Source organism: Delphinus delphis, chromosome 2 (genome assembly GCF_949987515.2).
Source record: "Delphinus delphis chromosome 2, mDelDel1.2, whole genome shotgun sequence".
Taxonomy (NCBI): Eukaryota; Metazoa; Chordata; class Mammalia; order Artiodactyla; family Delphinidae; genus Delphinus; species Delphinus delphis.
Window position 1 is genome coordinate 41,266,927 of NC_082684.1, and position 12,236 is coordinate 41,279,162.

Genomic DNA, 12,236 nt, shown 5'->3' on the forward strand with positions numbered 1-12,236 from the left:
TAGTCTTACAGCTATTTTCAGATATTGTTATTAATATTGCTTATATGGTACATATACAAATAATGTTACATAATACTAATTATTTTTATATAGTGTATGTAAGTGTGAAAGTTACTTGTATAACATAGTTCCTTAACATAAAAGGGTTAATTTGAGATGTAAGACACAAGATACTCTTAAACATGCCAACAAATTTTCCAAAAGATCATATGAATTGAAGAAAGAAGTAGATGATGTGGAAATAGAAATTAATTATTTAAACCAGGTATTAATTTTGTTATATGTTTCTAATATATGTGTTAATGTATAAGTGTAATGGTGTGTTAGATGAATGTCTAAGAAGAGCTGTTTCTAAAGAGCCTCGATATGGAGAAGAGCTTATAATAATTTATTTGCCTCAGATTACCATTGAAGCCAAAATGTGTTTTAGGTATTGAGTGTATTCAGCTCTGAGTTTTGGGAAATAGTTTAACTTTCTTTGGGTGCTAAGGAAAGAAGATAGGAAGGAACAAGATGGAGCTTAATAATAGGTATTTAAAGGCATTAGCAGAGCTTACAACAGTGTTGTCAAAAAAGAGAACAAGGCAGTAAATAATTTAAAAGACTTAATCTAGAAAATTTATGACTATAATCTTTATAAAGCTAGTTTAGCCTTTAAGATTGATGGTGCATGATATCTTCATGAATACATTTTTAATATTGTATTGAAATGTGGCTTTCATTGATGGATATGAGAACCCATCAAAGTCACTTCCAAATCTTGAAAAAAAGTTGAATAGCTGATTTTCTAAATTTTCTGAAAAGTGTGTAAAGATGGTATATTTATCATTCATAGGCATGAGGTTCCAAGTAGTATTAATATCATTTTAGTAATGAGAAGAAAGTGGATGCTACTTTCTTTAAAATATATGGTAACTACATCTCTATGTAGGTAATCAATGTCTACTTTGCTTCTGACTGTCCTTTTTAAAAAAGAAGATGAAAGTTCATTGAAATCTAATAGGTTTGCTAATGGAGTTGTAAGAAAAAAGGAGTATGATTTATTGTTAATTTTGACTCTTTTCACTAAAAGATTGCTAATACTACCAAAAATATGTCTTGTGATTATGTAGAAAAAATCATATTCATTAGTTAGGATAAACCATATGTTTATCCTTAATGCTTTGCAGGTAATTATTTTGTTTTGCTTTATCATTTTTCCTTTTAGCAGATTACAAGACTTTATGAAATGAAGAATCTTTCAGAAGCTCGGGAAGAAAAAAATAAAAATATAGAAAAGAGAAAGGAATCGAAAGAAAGGTATAAGTAAACTTTAAAATGGGATTTTATATGAACAGTTATTCTGCATTTAAAATTTGATTACATATTCTAGCCCAAGCCACTAATATTTACATAGTATCTATAAACATTTATTGTGCAGGCTGTTTTCTATTCATTTCTTACAAAAAATATTAATTTATACCTTTAAATATTATGGACTAATATTCAAAATTGCTTATTATTTAGTAAGGTAAAGGATAATGTGTAGAGAGAAATAGGGTAGCAGCAGCCCATTTGCTGTTCTGTAACCTGTCAGTTGTACATTTCATCCAGTTTTCCATTATGGGTCACCAAAAGGAGTAAAACAAGAGGAAAAATGATGGGAACAGCAATGTATTTGCCTTTTTATCATCCTGTCACCAGCTTGACCAGTTCTCCTTTGCCACAGAGAGTGAAGATGAATCAAAATGTTACTGAGGGCTTCCCTGGTAGCGCAGCGGTTGAGAGTCCGCCTGCCGATGCAGGGGACACGGGTTCGTGCCCCGGTCTGGGAAGATCCCACATGCCGCGGAGCGGCTGGGCCCGTGAGCCATGGCCGCTGGGCCTGCGCGTCCGGAGCCTGTGCTCTGCAACGAGAGAGGCCACAACAGTGAGAGGCCCGCATACTGCAAAAACAAAATCAAAAACAAAATGTTACTGAATCTGTGGCATCATATGTTTCCTTGTCTTTCATCCTAATGGTGATAAAATAGACATCAGTGGTGGAGGCACTTAAAAAGAAAAGATTGATTTTGTCTGTTATTGTGTGACAGAAAAATAGATGTATTACTGTTGCTGTTTTTGATAAACTTTCTACTTTTTCTCTTTCTGCCTATACCCTTTTAAAATCTTAAATTCCTCTTCTCAGGCTATATTGCTCTTAATCTGATTTTTCAACACACTCTTCTCCCAAGTTAATTTCCCTTATCTTATTTCCTTGGATCTGTTATTTTTATTGATTTCCCCACTCCCACGTCTCACATCCATGGTAATGTGTCTTTAATTTTATAATGAAATTGATTAGAAAAATACAGAAATGTACAGAATTTCACTTTATTGATAACTTTTTAATATAAAAATTCTCTGTTGAGAGAAACTTACATAACTTTAGTTATTTTTACTTATATTTTCATAGTTATTATCAAATAATACCAGTATTTACATTATTATTTAACTATCAATAATATAAATTATTTCTCTAATTTAGGAAAAATTCAATGGAATTATTCTTCCAGTAAAATACTTAAGAGATCCATTTATGATTGTAATATTGCTTTAATGATGTCTGTGTTCATGCTAGTTGATTTTTTTCTGAATAAATCTTTTTAAAGTTTGAAGTAGTACTTCAAAATCTAAAGCATGCTATTTGCAAATACAGTTTTGGTTTAAAATGTTTTTCACAGGTTTAGAAAGTCTTTTAAAATGATTATGTTTTAAAAATGAGGGTGTGGTACATTGAGAAGAGCACTGGACTTAATCAGGAAACGTGTATTTTAGTTGTGACACTAGTAAGTAATTTAATAATATTGGGCAGGTTTGTTAAATTCTCTGGAACTTCTTTTCATTATCTGCAAATTGAGGCGTTTTAACTATATAATATCTAAGTATCTCTTCTAGCTTTAAAATATGTTAATTTTTCACTTAGCTAATATTTATAATTCACTCTTTAGAATTTTTGAAAAAGATGAACAGCATGTACTTGTGTTGAATAAAACCCCTCAAAGCAGTCAATTATTTCTTCCATATGAATCTCAGAAATTAGTCAAACCAATAAAGATGCATCCTTCAGAACCAAGAGTTAAAGGTACAGTATCTGTTTATTATTCAAAAACTTAGTTTTCTTTGAAAACACTTAAAAGAAGAAATAGAAAGGAGCAACTTTAGTTATCATTTGGTGTAAGCAAGAGCAAACAATACTGGAGACCTATAGACTCAGTAAAGTGCCACTTTGATTTTTTCTGAGAGCAAACAAGATGTGCCTTCTATACATAACATTTTTCTCTTTGAGAAAGAAATCACTCATACGATATTTTTTTTTTCTTTTTTTTTTTCCGATATTTTTTTAAAAAGTGTTTCAGCCTGGTTTCCAGCTGTCAGGGGAGGATGAATAATTATATATTTTTCATTTGAGAGGTTGTATTATCAGTATGTATGATTAAAGTGAGTGGCAGACTTGTGATAATGATATTTATGACTTAGTCACTGAGATATTTGAATGTTTCATTCAATGGATAGATTAACTACATTGTGTTAGGTTAACTGTATTGGCTGTTTTAGTCCCCCAGTCATTAATATCACCACTCTTTGTTCTTTGATTCCCCATTATAAAGATGTAGTCCCATTATAAAGATGTAGTTTTGTCAGCTGTTTTTTTATTTTATTTTTTTTCCCTTTTTTTTTTTTTTTTTTTGCGGTACGCGGGCCTCTCACTGTTGTGGCCTCTCCCGTTGAGGAGCACAGGCTCGGATGCGCAGGCTCAGCGGCCATGGCTCACGGGCCCAGCCGCTCCGCGGCATGTGGGATCTTCCCGGCCCGGGGCACGAACCCGCGTCCCCTGCATCGGCAGGCGGACTCTCAACCACTGCGCAACCAGGGAAGCCCTGTCAGCTGTTTTTTTAAATTTAATTTATTTATTTTTGTCAGCTGTTTTTCATTTTACGTTCATGGTTATTGTAATAGCTATTATATATATTGAGGAATTAAGAATATGTAGTGATTCATAATTCTTTATTTTAATTTAAATTAAATATTAATGTAACTTGATTTTTTAAAATTACAAGATTAGGTTAAATATTGGGCATGCTATTTGATTCTATTTCTGGAATTGATTTGAAGTAGTACCATTTAATAACCTAGATAAAAAAGAAGAAAGTTCTGTGAAGCAGTCAAAACTTGCCAGTATTGACTTCAGACAAAAAGAAAGTGATACTCAGGTAGGTATTTCTTTTTTAATAGTACAAATTAAGTGCTTGCATTAAATGAGATAGTGAATGTATTGCATTTAGGACGTGTGTGTGTGTGTGTGTTATAAATATATTAAAGTAGCCATTAGTTCAATCTCAGGATCTAAAAGACTTAAAAGAGTTTCAATATGGCAGCCTGAGCACATACTGTAGCCTTCTCCGTTACTTCTAAAAATAAAAGATACTTGAAAATACCAATCTCTGTACCCAGTAGACCAAAAACGGTAAGACATTTCTAAAGGAATTGTATTGAAGAGGGAAATTGTGGCACCATCTCCACAATGTCATCATTTCTCAAGCTCCATTGGTGTTTTCTTTCCCTGCTATCCTTAATGCTAAGCTTTCACCTCAAGGTTATTTCATGGTCAGAAGCTAACCATTACAACTTGTCATCATATCTTCCTTCTAGGCAGGAAAGAAGAAGGGAAGAAAGGCTAGTTGAGTCAGCCTCATTTTAGGGATCTTTTATGGAAGCTTCTTAAACAATTTATGTTAATGTTTCATTGGCCAGAACTTTGTAACATGGCTACCTCTATCTGCAGAAAGGTTGAGAAATATGATGGGTTTTTTGTTTGTTTGCTTTTAAAATCACAACACAAAGGAAATGTAGATATTGGATAGGATAGAAAACTGGCAGCTTCTGTCATAAGAACAAATCAAATAGATGAAAAATAAGTAAGGATGTAGAGGATCTGAGTAGCACAATTAGCAAACTTTTTACCCAACATACACAAAATTCAGTTAAATTTTGTTTGCAGTATTCACCAAAATTGACTATTTACTAGAACAAAAAGAATATCTCAACCAATTCTAAAAAGCTGCTCTCTTCACTAACCACAGCATAAAAAAATACAAGTTAAACGAAAACATAGCCCTCTCCTCAAAAAACTATTTGGCTGAGAATAAAGAAATTCACATACTTTGAAATTACTTTTGGGTTATAGAAGAAATCAAAATAGAATTTAAAAACTACTTAAAAGAATACTATAAACCCAAACCTGTGAAAAGTAGCCAAATTGGTCCTCAGAGAGACATTTATATTTGAAAACAAATATACTAGAAAATAAGAAAGATTAAAATTAGCTGAACTTTAAGTATGAAAAGTTGCACTCAAAGTATGAAAAGCTTAACTCAAAATACAGAAATAAAATAATAAATGCAAAGAAAGTAGAAATTAATGAAATTTAAAAGTTGGGTTAATTAATATAGCCAAAAGCTAATAAGTTTCAGCAAGTGTAGAGAAAAAAGAGAATACCCCCCAACAAAAGAAAATAATAAAAAGGGGGAAAGGTGCATATCTCTACACTTATGTAAGACATCTTTTCTAAGTCCTAAAAGGATACTATAAAACCAAATACCCATAAATTTGAAAATTTAGGTAAGATGGACAGGTTTTTAGCACAATATAAATTGCTAAATAGACTGAAAAAGAAAAACATGAATAGATCAATAACTTAGAAGAAACTGATGTAAGTGAAATGGAAGTGTATATAAATACCTATTTCCCTCTTTTCTCCCTTATTTCCCTCCCTTTTCCCTCCACCACACATGCCCTTCAGAACATGCCAGACTCAATTTTTCAGCTGAATTCTACCAAACTGTTAAGGATTAGATGAGAGTTTCTCAATAGTGGCACTGTTGACATTTTGGGTCAGATAATTCTTTGTTGTGGGGTCGTCTTGTGACCCACTAGAGTCCAGTAGCACCTCATCCCCAAATTATGACAATCAAAAATATCTCCAGACATTGTCAAATGTCTCCTAAGAGGCAAAATTGCCCCCAGCTGAGAACCATTGGATTAAATAATCTTTTTATACAAACAATTCCAGAGTATAAAAAGAGTCGGAAACTATCCAACAAATGATAAATGAATAATCCATTAGATAGCAAGGACAAGGATAGTGAAAGAAAAGAAAAATTATGGTATGTAAGTCTCAAGAATGAACATAGATGTAAAAATCCTAAATAAGTTACTAGCAAACCAAATTTTGCAATGTAACATTGAAAGAGTAATATATTGTGACTAACCTTGGTTTTCCCAAAGAATACAATGATTGTTTAGCATTAAGAAAAATCTAACAATATGATTTCCTATATTAATAGATTAATAAATGATTTTAAATAAAGATTTTTAAAAGAATGTTAGGGAGACTCTTACTACCAGATATTAAAATGTTTTTTTTATTTTTTAATTAATTAATTTTTAAATAACTTATTTATTTTTGGCTGCATTGGGTCTTCGTTGCTGCGCGAGGGCTTTCTCTAGTTGGGGCGAGCGGGGGCTACTCTTCGTTGCGGTGTGCAGGCTTCTCGTTGCAGTGGCTTCTCTTGTTGTGGAGCACGGGCTCTAGGCACACAGGCTTCAGTAGTTGTGGCACGTGGGCTCAGTAGTTGTGGCTCGCGGGCTCTAGAGCACAAGCTCAGTAGTTGTGGCACACGGGCTTAGTTGCTTCGCGGCATGTGGGATGTTCCCGGACCAGGGCTTGAACCCGTGTCCCCTGCATTGGCAGGCAGATTCTTAACCACTGCGCCACCAGGGAAGTCCTAAAATGTTTATTTTTAAACTTTCATTACTGAGATATAATTCACATATAAAATTGATTGTTTTAAAGTGTACGATTCAGTGGTTTTTAGTATATTCACAAGATAGTGTAACCATCATCACTGTAATTTCAGAACATTTTCATCATTCCCAAACATTTTTAAACATTATCAAAATGCAGTTATTATAACAGTGTGGTACAATAAAAGACAAATTGATCAATGGAGTATATCAAAATAAAAAAGCTTTTGTATGGTGAAAGACACTAACAGAGTTAAAAGAGCGACAGAATTGTCACTTAGGGGATTGGTATCTGTAATGTATAATATACAAAAAAATACATAATAATTCTTAAAAATTAATTTAAAAAACTATAAAAATGGTCAGAGGATAAGTCAGCTTACATAAAAGGAAAGACTAAGGGTCACTAAACATAACAAGATGCCTGACCTCAGGAGAACAGGGAAATGCAAATTAAACCAATGAGATACCTGGTTTCACCTGTCAGATTTGCACACATTAAAACATTTGATAATGTCTAGTGAAGTCAACACCAGTGGGAGTATAATTTGGGACAACTGCTTTAGAGGACTGGTTCACAGTACTCATTAAAAATAAAAATGCACATACTCAGCAATTTCACTTCTTGGCACCTACTCTAAACAATTACTTGAAATACTTGTACAAATACTTGTACCAGGAGGAATATACAAACATGTATATTGTTTAAAACATACATCAAGGGCTTCCCTGGTGACGCAGTGGTTGAGAGTCCGCCTGCCGATGCAGGGGACATGGGTTTGTGCCCCGGTCCGGGAAGATCCCACATGTCGCGGAGCGGCTGGACCCGAGAGCCACGGCCGCTGAGCCTGCGTGTCCGGAGCCTGTGCTCCACAACGGAAGAGGCCACAAGAGGCCCGCGTACAGCAAAAAAAAAAAAAAACCAAACAAAAAAACATACATCAAAACTGTAACAACACTTGTTCTTTAAGGGCCAAGTGTTCTTTGAGGGACAAGGTCTTTTTCTTATGATCTAAAGGCACATAAGATGACAGAGTTAAGACCAGTGGCTGTTATAACAAATATAAATGGATAAACTTTCCTATTAAAGGTATTTTAATTTCAGGTCAAATAAGAAAAATCAGTGACTCTTCAAAATGAGTGACTCAGGGAGAATGAAAGACTTGAAACAGACAATACAAACATTAGTAAAGTAGCGATTTAAATATTAGTATTAGTGCTTTGTGACTACCTAGAGGGGTGGGATAGGAAGGGTGGGAGGGAGGGAGACGCAAGAGGGAAGAGATATGGGAACATATGTATATGTATAACTGATTCACTTTGTTATAAAGCAGAAACTAACACACCATTGTAAAGCAATTATACTGCAATAAAGATGTTAAAATAAATAAATAATGTTAGTATTAAATAAAGTTAAAAATGAAATATTAGCTTTGTCATACATATTTTAAAAAGAAAGTTTCAGGCTTTAATCTTTTAACCTACTGCTTTCCTTTCCTATAGTCAATTTGTGAGATTATAGGGGATGGAGAGACACAGACATCAGGTTATTAGTTGAGAAAATGGTAAGATTCACTTGATTAATCATGAATAAGGAAGAAAAATTTTAAAGTTTACCTTAAATGAAGAAATACTATCAGGCATAGTTATTATACTTTTCAAAAACATCAAATTCCTTGAGAGTTAAACCTTTTTTGTTTCCCAGTGTTTGACTTAATGTTTTGTATGTAGTTGTTTCATTTAATTTAATGTTTTGTTTGTAGTTGTTGATGTTGATAATAACAGTGAGGATGAGGAAGATGACAGTGTTCTTGGAGAGCCCTGAGTATCCATGGCAAGCAAAACATTCTGTTGTTTTGTGTAGTCAATTCTAATGCTTAATTTCTTTTGTTCAGGTATTGAATGACTCTGCTGTGAATAACCATTCAAAGTGTTCACATGTTACAGCTTCTAAAAGTTCACAAAATTTTATGCAGTTCAGGTAACCTTTAAAAATAAGAAAATGCTTTAACTTCTGAAATAATTTATCGCTCAGTAAATAATATAAAAATTTTGTTTATTGTATTTTAGATTAACTCCACCGAAACAATCAGATTGCAATCAATGGTTGGAAAAGGGAGATACAGGTATTTGCTGTTTATATTTTTCCTAAGAAATGGTAGTAACAAGTTATATCAGGTTTTTATACTAGTCAAATAAATTATTTGTATTGGTTGCATCTCTGGTTAACTGACCATGCATGCCTGGTTTTTAAATACATTTTTCTTAAATATAAAACAAATACATTTTATTGTAGAAAATTTGGAAAATGGAGAAAAATATAAAAGAAACAAAAATATGACCACCCAGATATAACTGACACTACATAATACTGTTGTATATTCTTATATTTTTTTCTATGCATATCTGTGTTTTGTTCTTTTAGTTTATTCCTCCAAATTTGAAGCATACTATGTATATTATTGTGTATCCTTTTCTTTCCACTTGATGTACTGTTAAGGATATTTTTCCATGCCATTAAATAGATTTTATTTGTGATGACTTATAATAGGTCTTTGCATCGGTATGCTGTAATTTATTTAGCCATTCTCTCACAGTGAATATTTTGTTATTTCCAGGTTTTTTGCTGTTATAAATAACGCTACTATATTCTTTTATATAAATATTTTATTATCTTGGATTATTTTCTTTGAATAAAATCATAGAAAGGTCACAGAATATATATGTATGAGTTTTTTATCCTAGAATCAACTAGCTATTGGAACTTTGATGCACCCTTGAGAGACAGAGACTCATTCTCTGTCTCTATGTATATATGTGTATGTATATGTATACATGTATGTATATGTATATATAAAATATATAATATATCATAGAGACACATAGATATGTATATATATATATTTTTTTTTTGGTAGCCCAATAACGCATAGTAATTATTCTATTCATTAGGCTATATAAAAGTCTTTACCTCTTCTTGTCTATAGCATGTGGATTACTGACTTATTTTGAAATTTAAAAAATGGCTCATTCTGACAGTGTAGTTTTCTGCAAATATATGCACATTCAGAATGGTCATATAATATACTATGAGTCTATTCCTCTCACTCTCAATATAGGATTCAACCAAGACAATATGCTTATTTAATGCAGATGGATAGTCTTCCTGCTTTCTTCTGGAGAAAAGAATTATATCTTATCTGCCCAGGTGATATATTTCACCTGTTTATAATCCTCTATATATGCTAAGCTGACAGAGTGTTAGACAAGGGAGGAACAGATAATCTCTAGGAACAATATACCCCCTAATACAGATATATGGGGAAATGCATGTATCTGGCATAGTCCTAGTTGCCATTGAGCATGTATGGTGAGGCTTCACACCCAAGAAGGCATATAATTATCTTCCAAGAAGAAAAGACTCTTCAACAATCTCCAACCCTATCTTTTGAAGAAGTTAATATGTTGTGAAAATAGTACTGTGACTGAACTCAAGAGACAAAACTATAAAACATTCAGATGACCAAATAGGGAAACATTTATTCAAGATAGGAAAGAATTTCTTAAAAAGAATTAAAAAGCCAAATCATAAAAGAAAAATTGATAAATTTGGCTATATTAAAATTAAGAATTTCTGTTCATCAAAAGACACTATGAAAAGAATGGGAGGCAAGAGAATATATTTCCAATACATAAAACTGTCAAAGGACTAGTTTCCAAAAATGTATAAAAAACTTCTACAAACCAAGAATAAAAATATGGACAACCCAGTAAGAAATATGTGCAAAATAAATGAATAGGCACTTCAAATAGAGAAACTTTTGTGGCAGATAAACATGAAAAGATGTTCAACAAATCAGGAAACTGAAAAATAAACCCACAGTGAAATATTATACACCCATCAGATGAGCAAAATTCGGAAAGTCTGACAATAGTAGATGTTGATGAGAATGTAGGACAGTTAGAACTCTCATAACTATTGGTAGGGACTGTCATTTATAAATGAAATATATTGTCATATAACTAAATTATAATTGGAACTAGTAATTTTGTCTGGTGAAATCGAATGATTTCCTAGGATAGCTCAGGATGGCTAGCTGCCACAACAAAAATTGGTGAATAGTTTCAAAACTAAAGTTTGGAAAATAGTTTAACATCTGGTAAAATGAAAGATACACTACCCTATATTTTGTAATTCCATTCCTAGGTATATACCTAGAGAAATACAAGTACATATATACAAGTATATATATAGAAGAATGTTAACAACATTGTTTGTAATAGCCTCAAAGCAGAAACACCCCAAATGTCCATTTGCAATAGAATGGATAGATAGATATATTGTGTTTGTACAATGGAATACATCCGTAAAAGGAAGCAAACTATGTCTATATGCAACAATACATAACGAATCTCATAAGTGTATACTAAACAAAAAAGCACGACAAATGTATTATTATTTCATCATATAACATTTTAAAACAGGAAAAAAAACTATATTGCTTAGGTGATAAAACTGTATAAAGCAAATCAGAGTATTGATTATTACAGAAGTCAGGTTAGTGTTTACCGATGAGGAGGAAGATATGTGGAATATGGGGCCTTATGGAGAATTCATAATGTTCTATTTCTTTACCTAGGTGGTGGTTACATGGGGTGTTCTCTTTATAATTTCGTTCGTTAAACTGTTCATATAGGTTTTATTCTCTTTATGTATTGGGTTGAACTATCTAAAATCTCCATTTTTAAAAAAATTTTATTTATTTTATTTTTGGCTGTGTTGGGTCTTCGTTTCTGTGCGAGGGCTTTCTCTAGTTGTGGCGAGCGGGGGCCACTCTTCATCGCGGTGCACGGGCCTCTCACTGTCGCGGCCTCTCTTGTTGCGGAGCACAAGCTCCAGATGCGCAGGCTCAGTAGTTGTGGCTCACGGGCCTAGTTGCTCCGCGGCATGTGGGACCTTCCCAGACCAGGGCTCAAACCCGTGTACCCTGCATTGGCAGGCAGAGTCTCAATCACTGCGCCACCAGGGAAGCCCTAAAATTTCCATTTTTATAGACCCAGAATAGTTAAATATTGGCAATTTCATATGGTTTGGATAATATGTTTTATTTACAATTAAATTACAAACAGAAAATATATTTTGTTCTCATATAACAAACAGATGCTGAGTGTGGAGATAAAGAGACGGTAAAACAATTGAGAGAATCAAAATGTACTTCACAAGTAAGTCAAATGTTTGGTTTCTAATTTCTAAGCAAAATATTACAATTTAAAGTATTCTGTTTCCATTTTAATTTCAATTTGGTATAATGAAGATTATTTATGTGAGGTCTAGATCTTATTAGTTTGGTAATCAAGTTGCTGTGATGTTACAGATTCTATCCCTTGGAGGAGTTACAGATTTAAAAATG

The 12,236-nt window shown here is 32.9% G+C and overlaps 1 protein-coding gene across 1 annotated transcript in view; it reads left to right on the plus strand.

Moving 5' to 3' along the window:
• Positions 1 to 12,236, plus strand: part of C2H14orf39 (chromosome 2 C14orf39 homolog) — a 52,894-nt gene that overhangs the window by 24,992 nt on the left and 15,666 nt on the right. Inside the window, exons 7-13 of the mRNA XM_060003428.1 lie at positions 145 to 265; positions 1,208 to 1,299; positions 2,970 to 3,103; positions 4,156 to 4,232; positions 8,721 to 8,806; positions 8,896 to 8,951; positions 11,987 to 12,048. Coding sequence (XP_059859411.1) covers positions 145 to 265; positions 1,208 to 1,299; positions 2,970 to 3,103; positions 4,156 to 4,232; positions 8,721 to 8,806; positions 8,896 to 8,951; positions 11,987 to 12,048 — 628 coding nt within the window. The remainder of the gene's footprint in view (positions 1 to 144; positions 266 to 1,207; positions 1,300 to 2,969; positions 3,104 to 4,155; positions 4,233 to 8,720; positions 8,807 to 8,895; positions 8,952 to 11,986; positions 12,049 to 12,236) is intronic.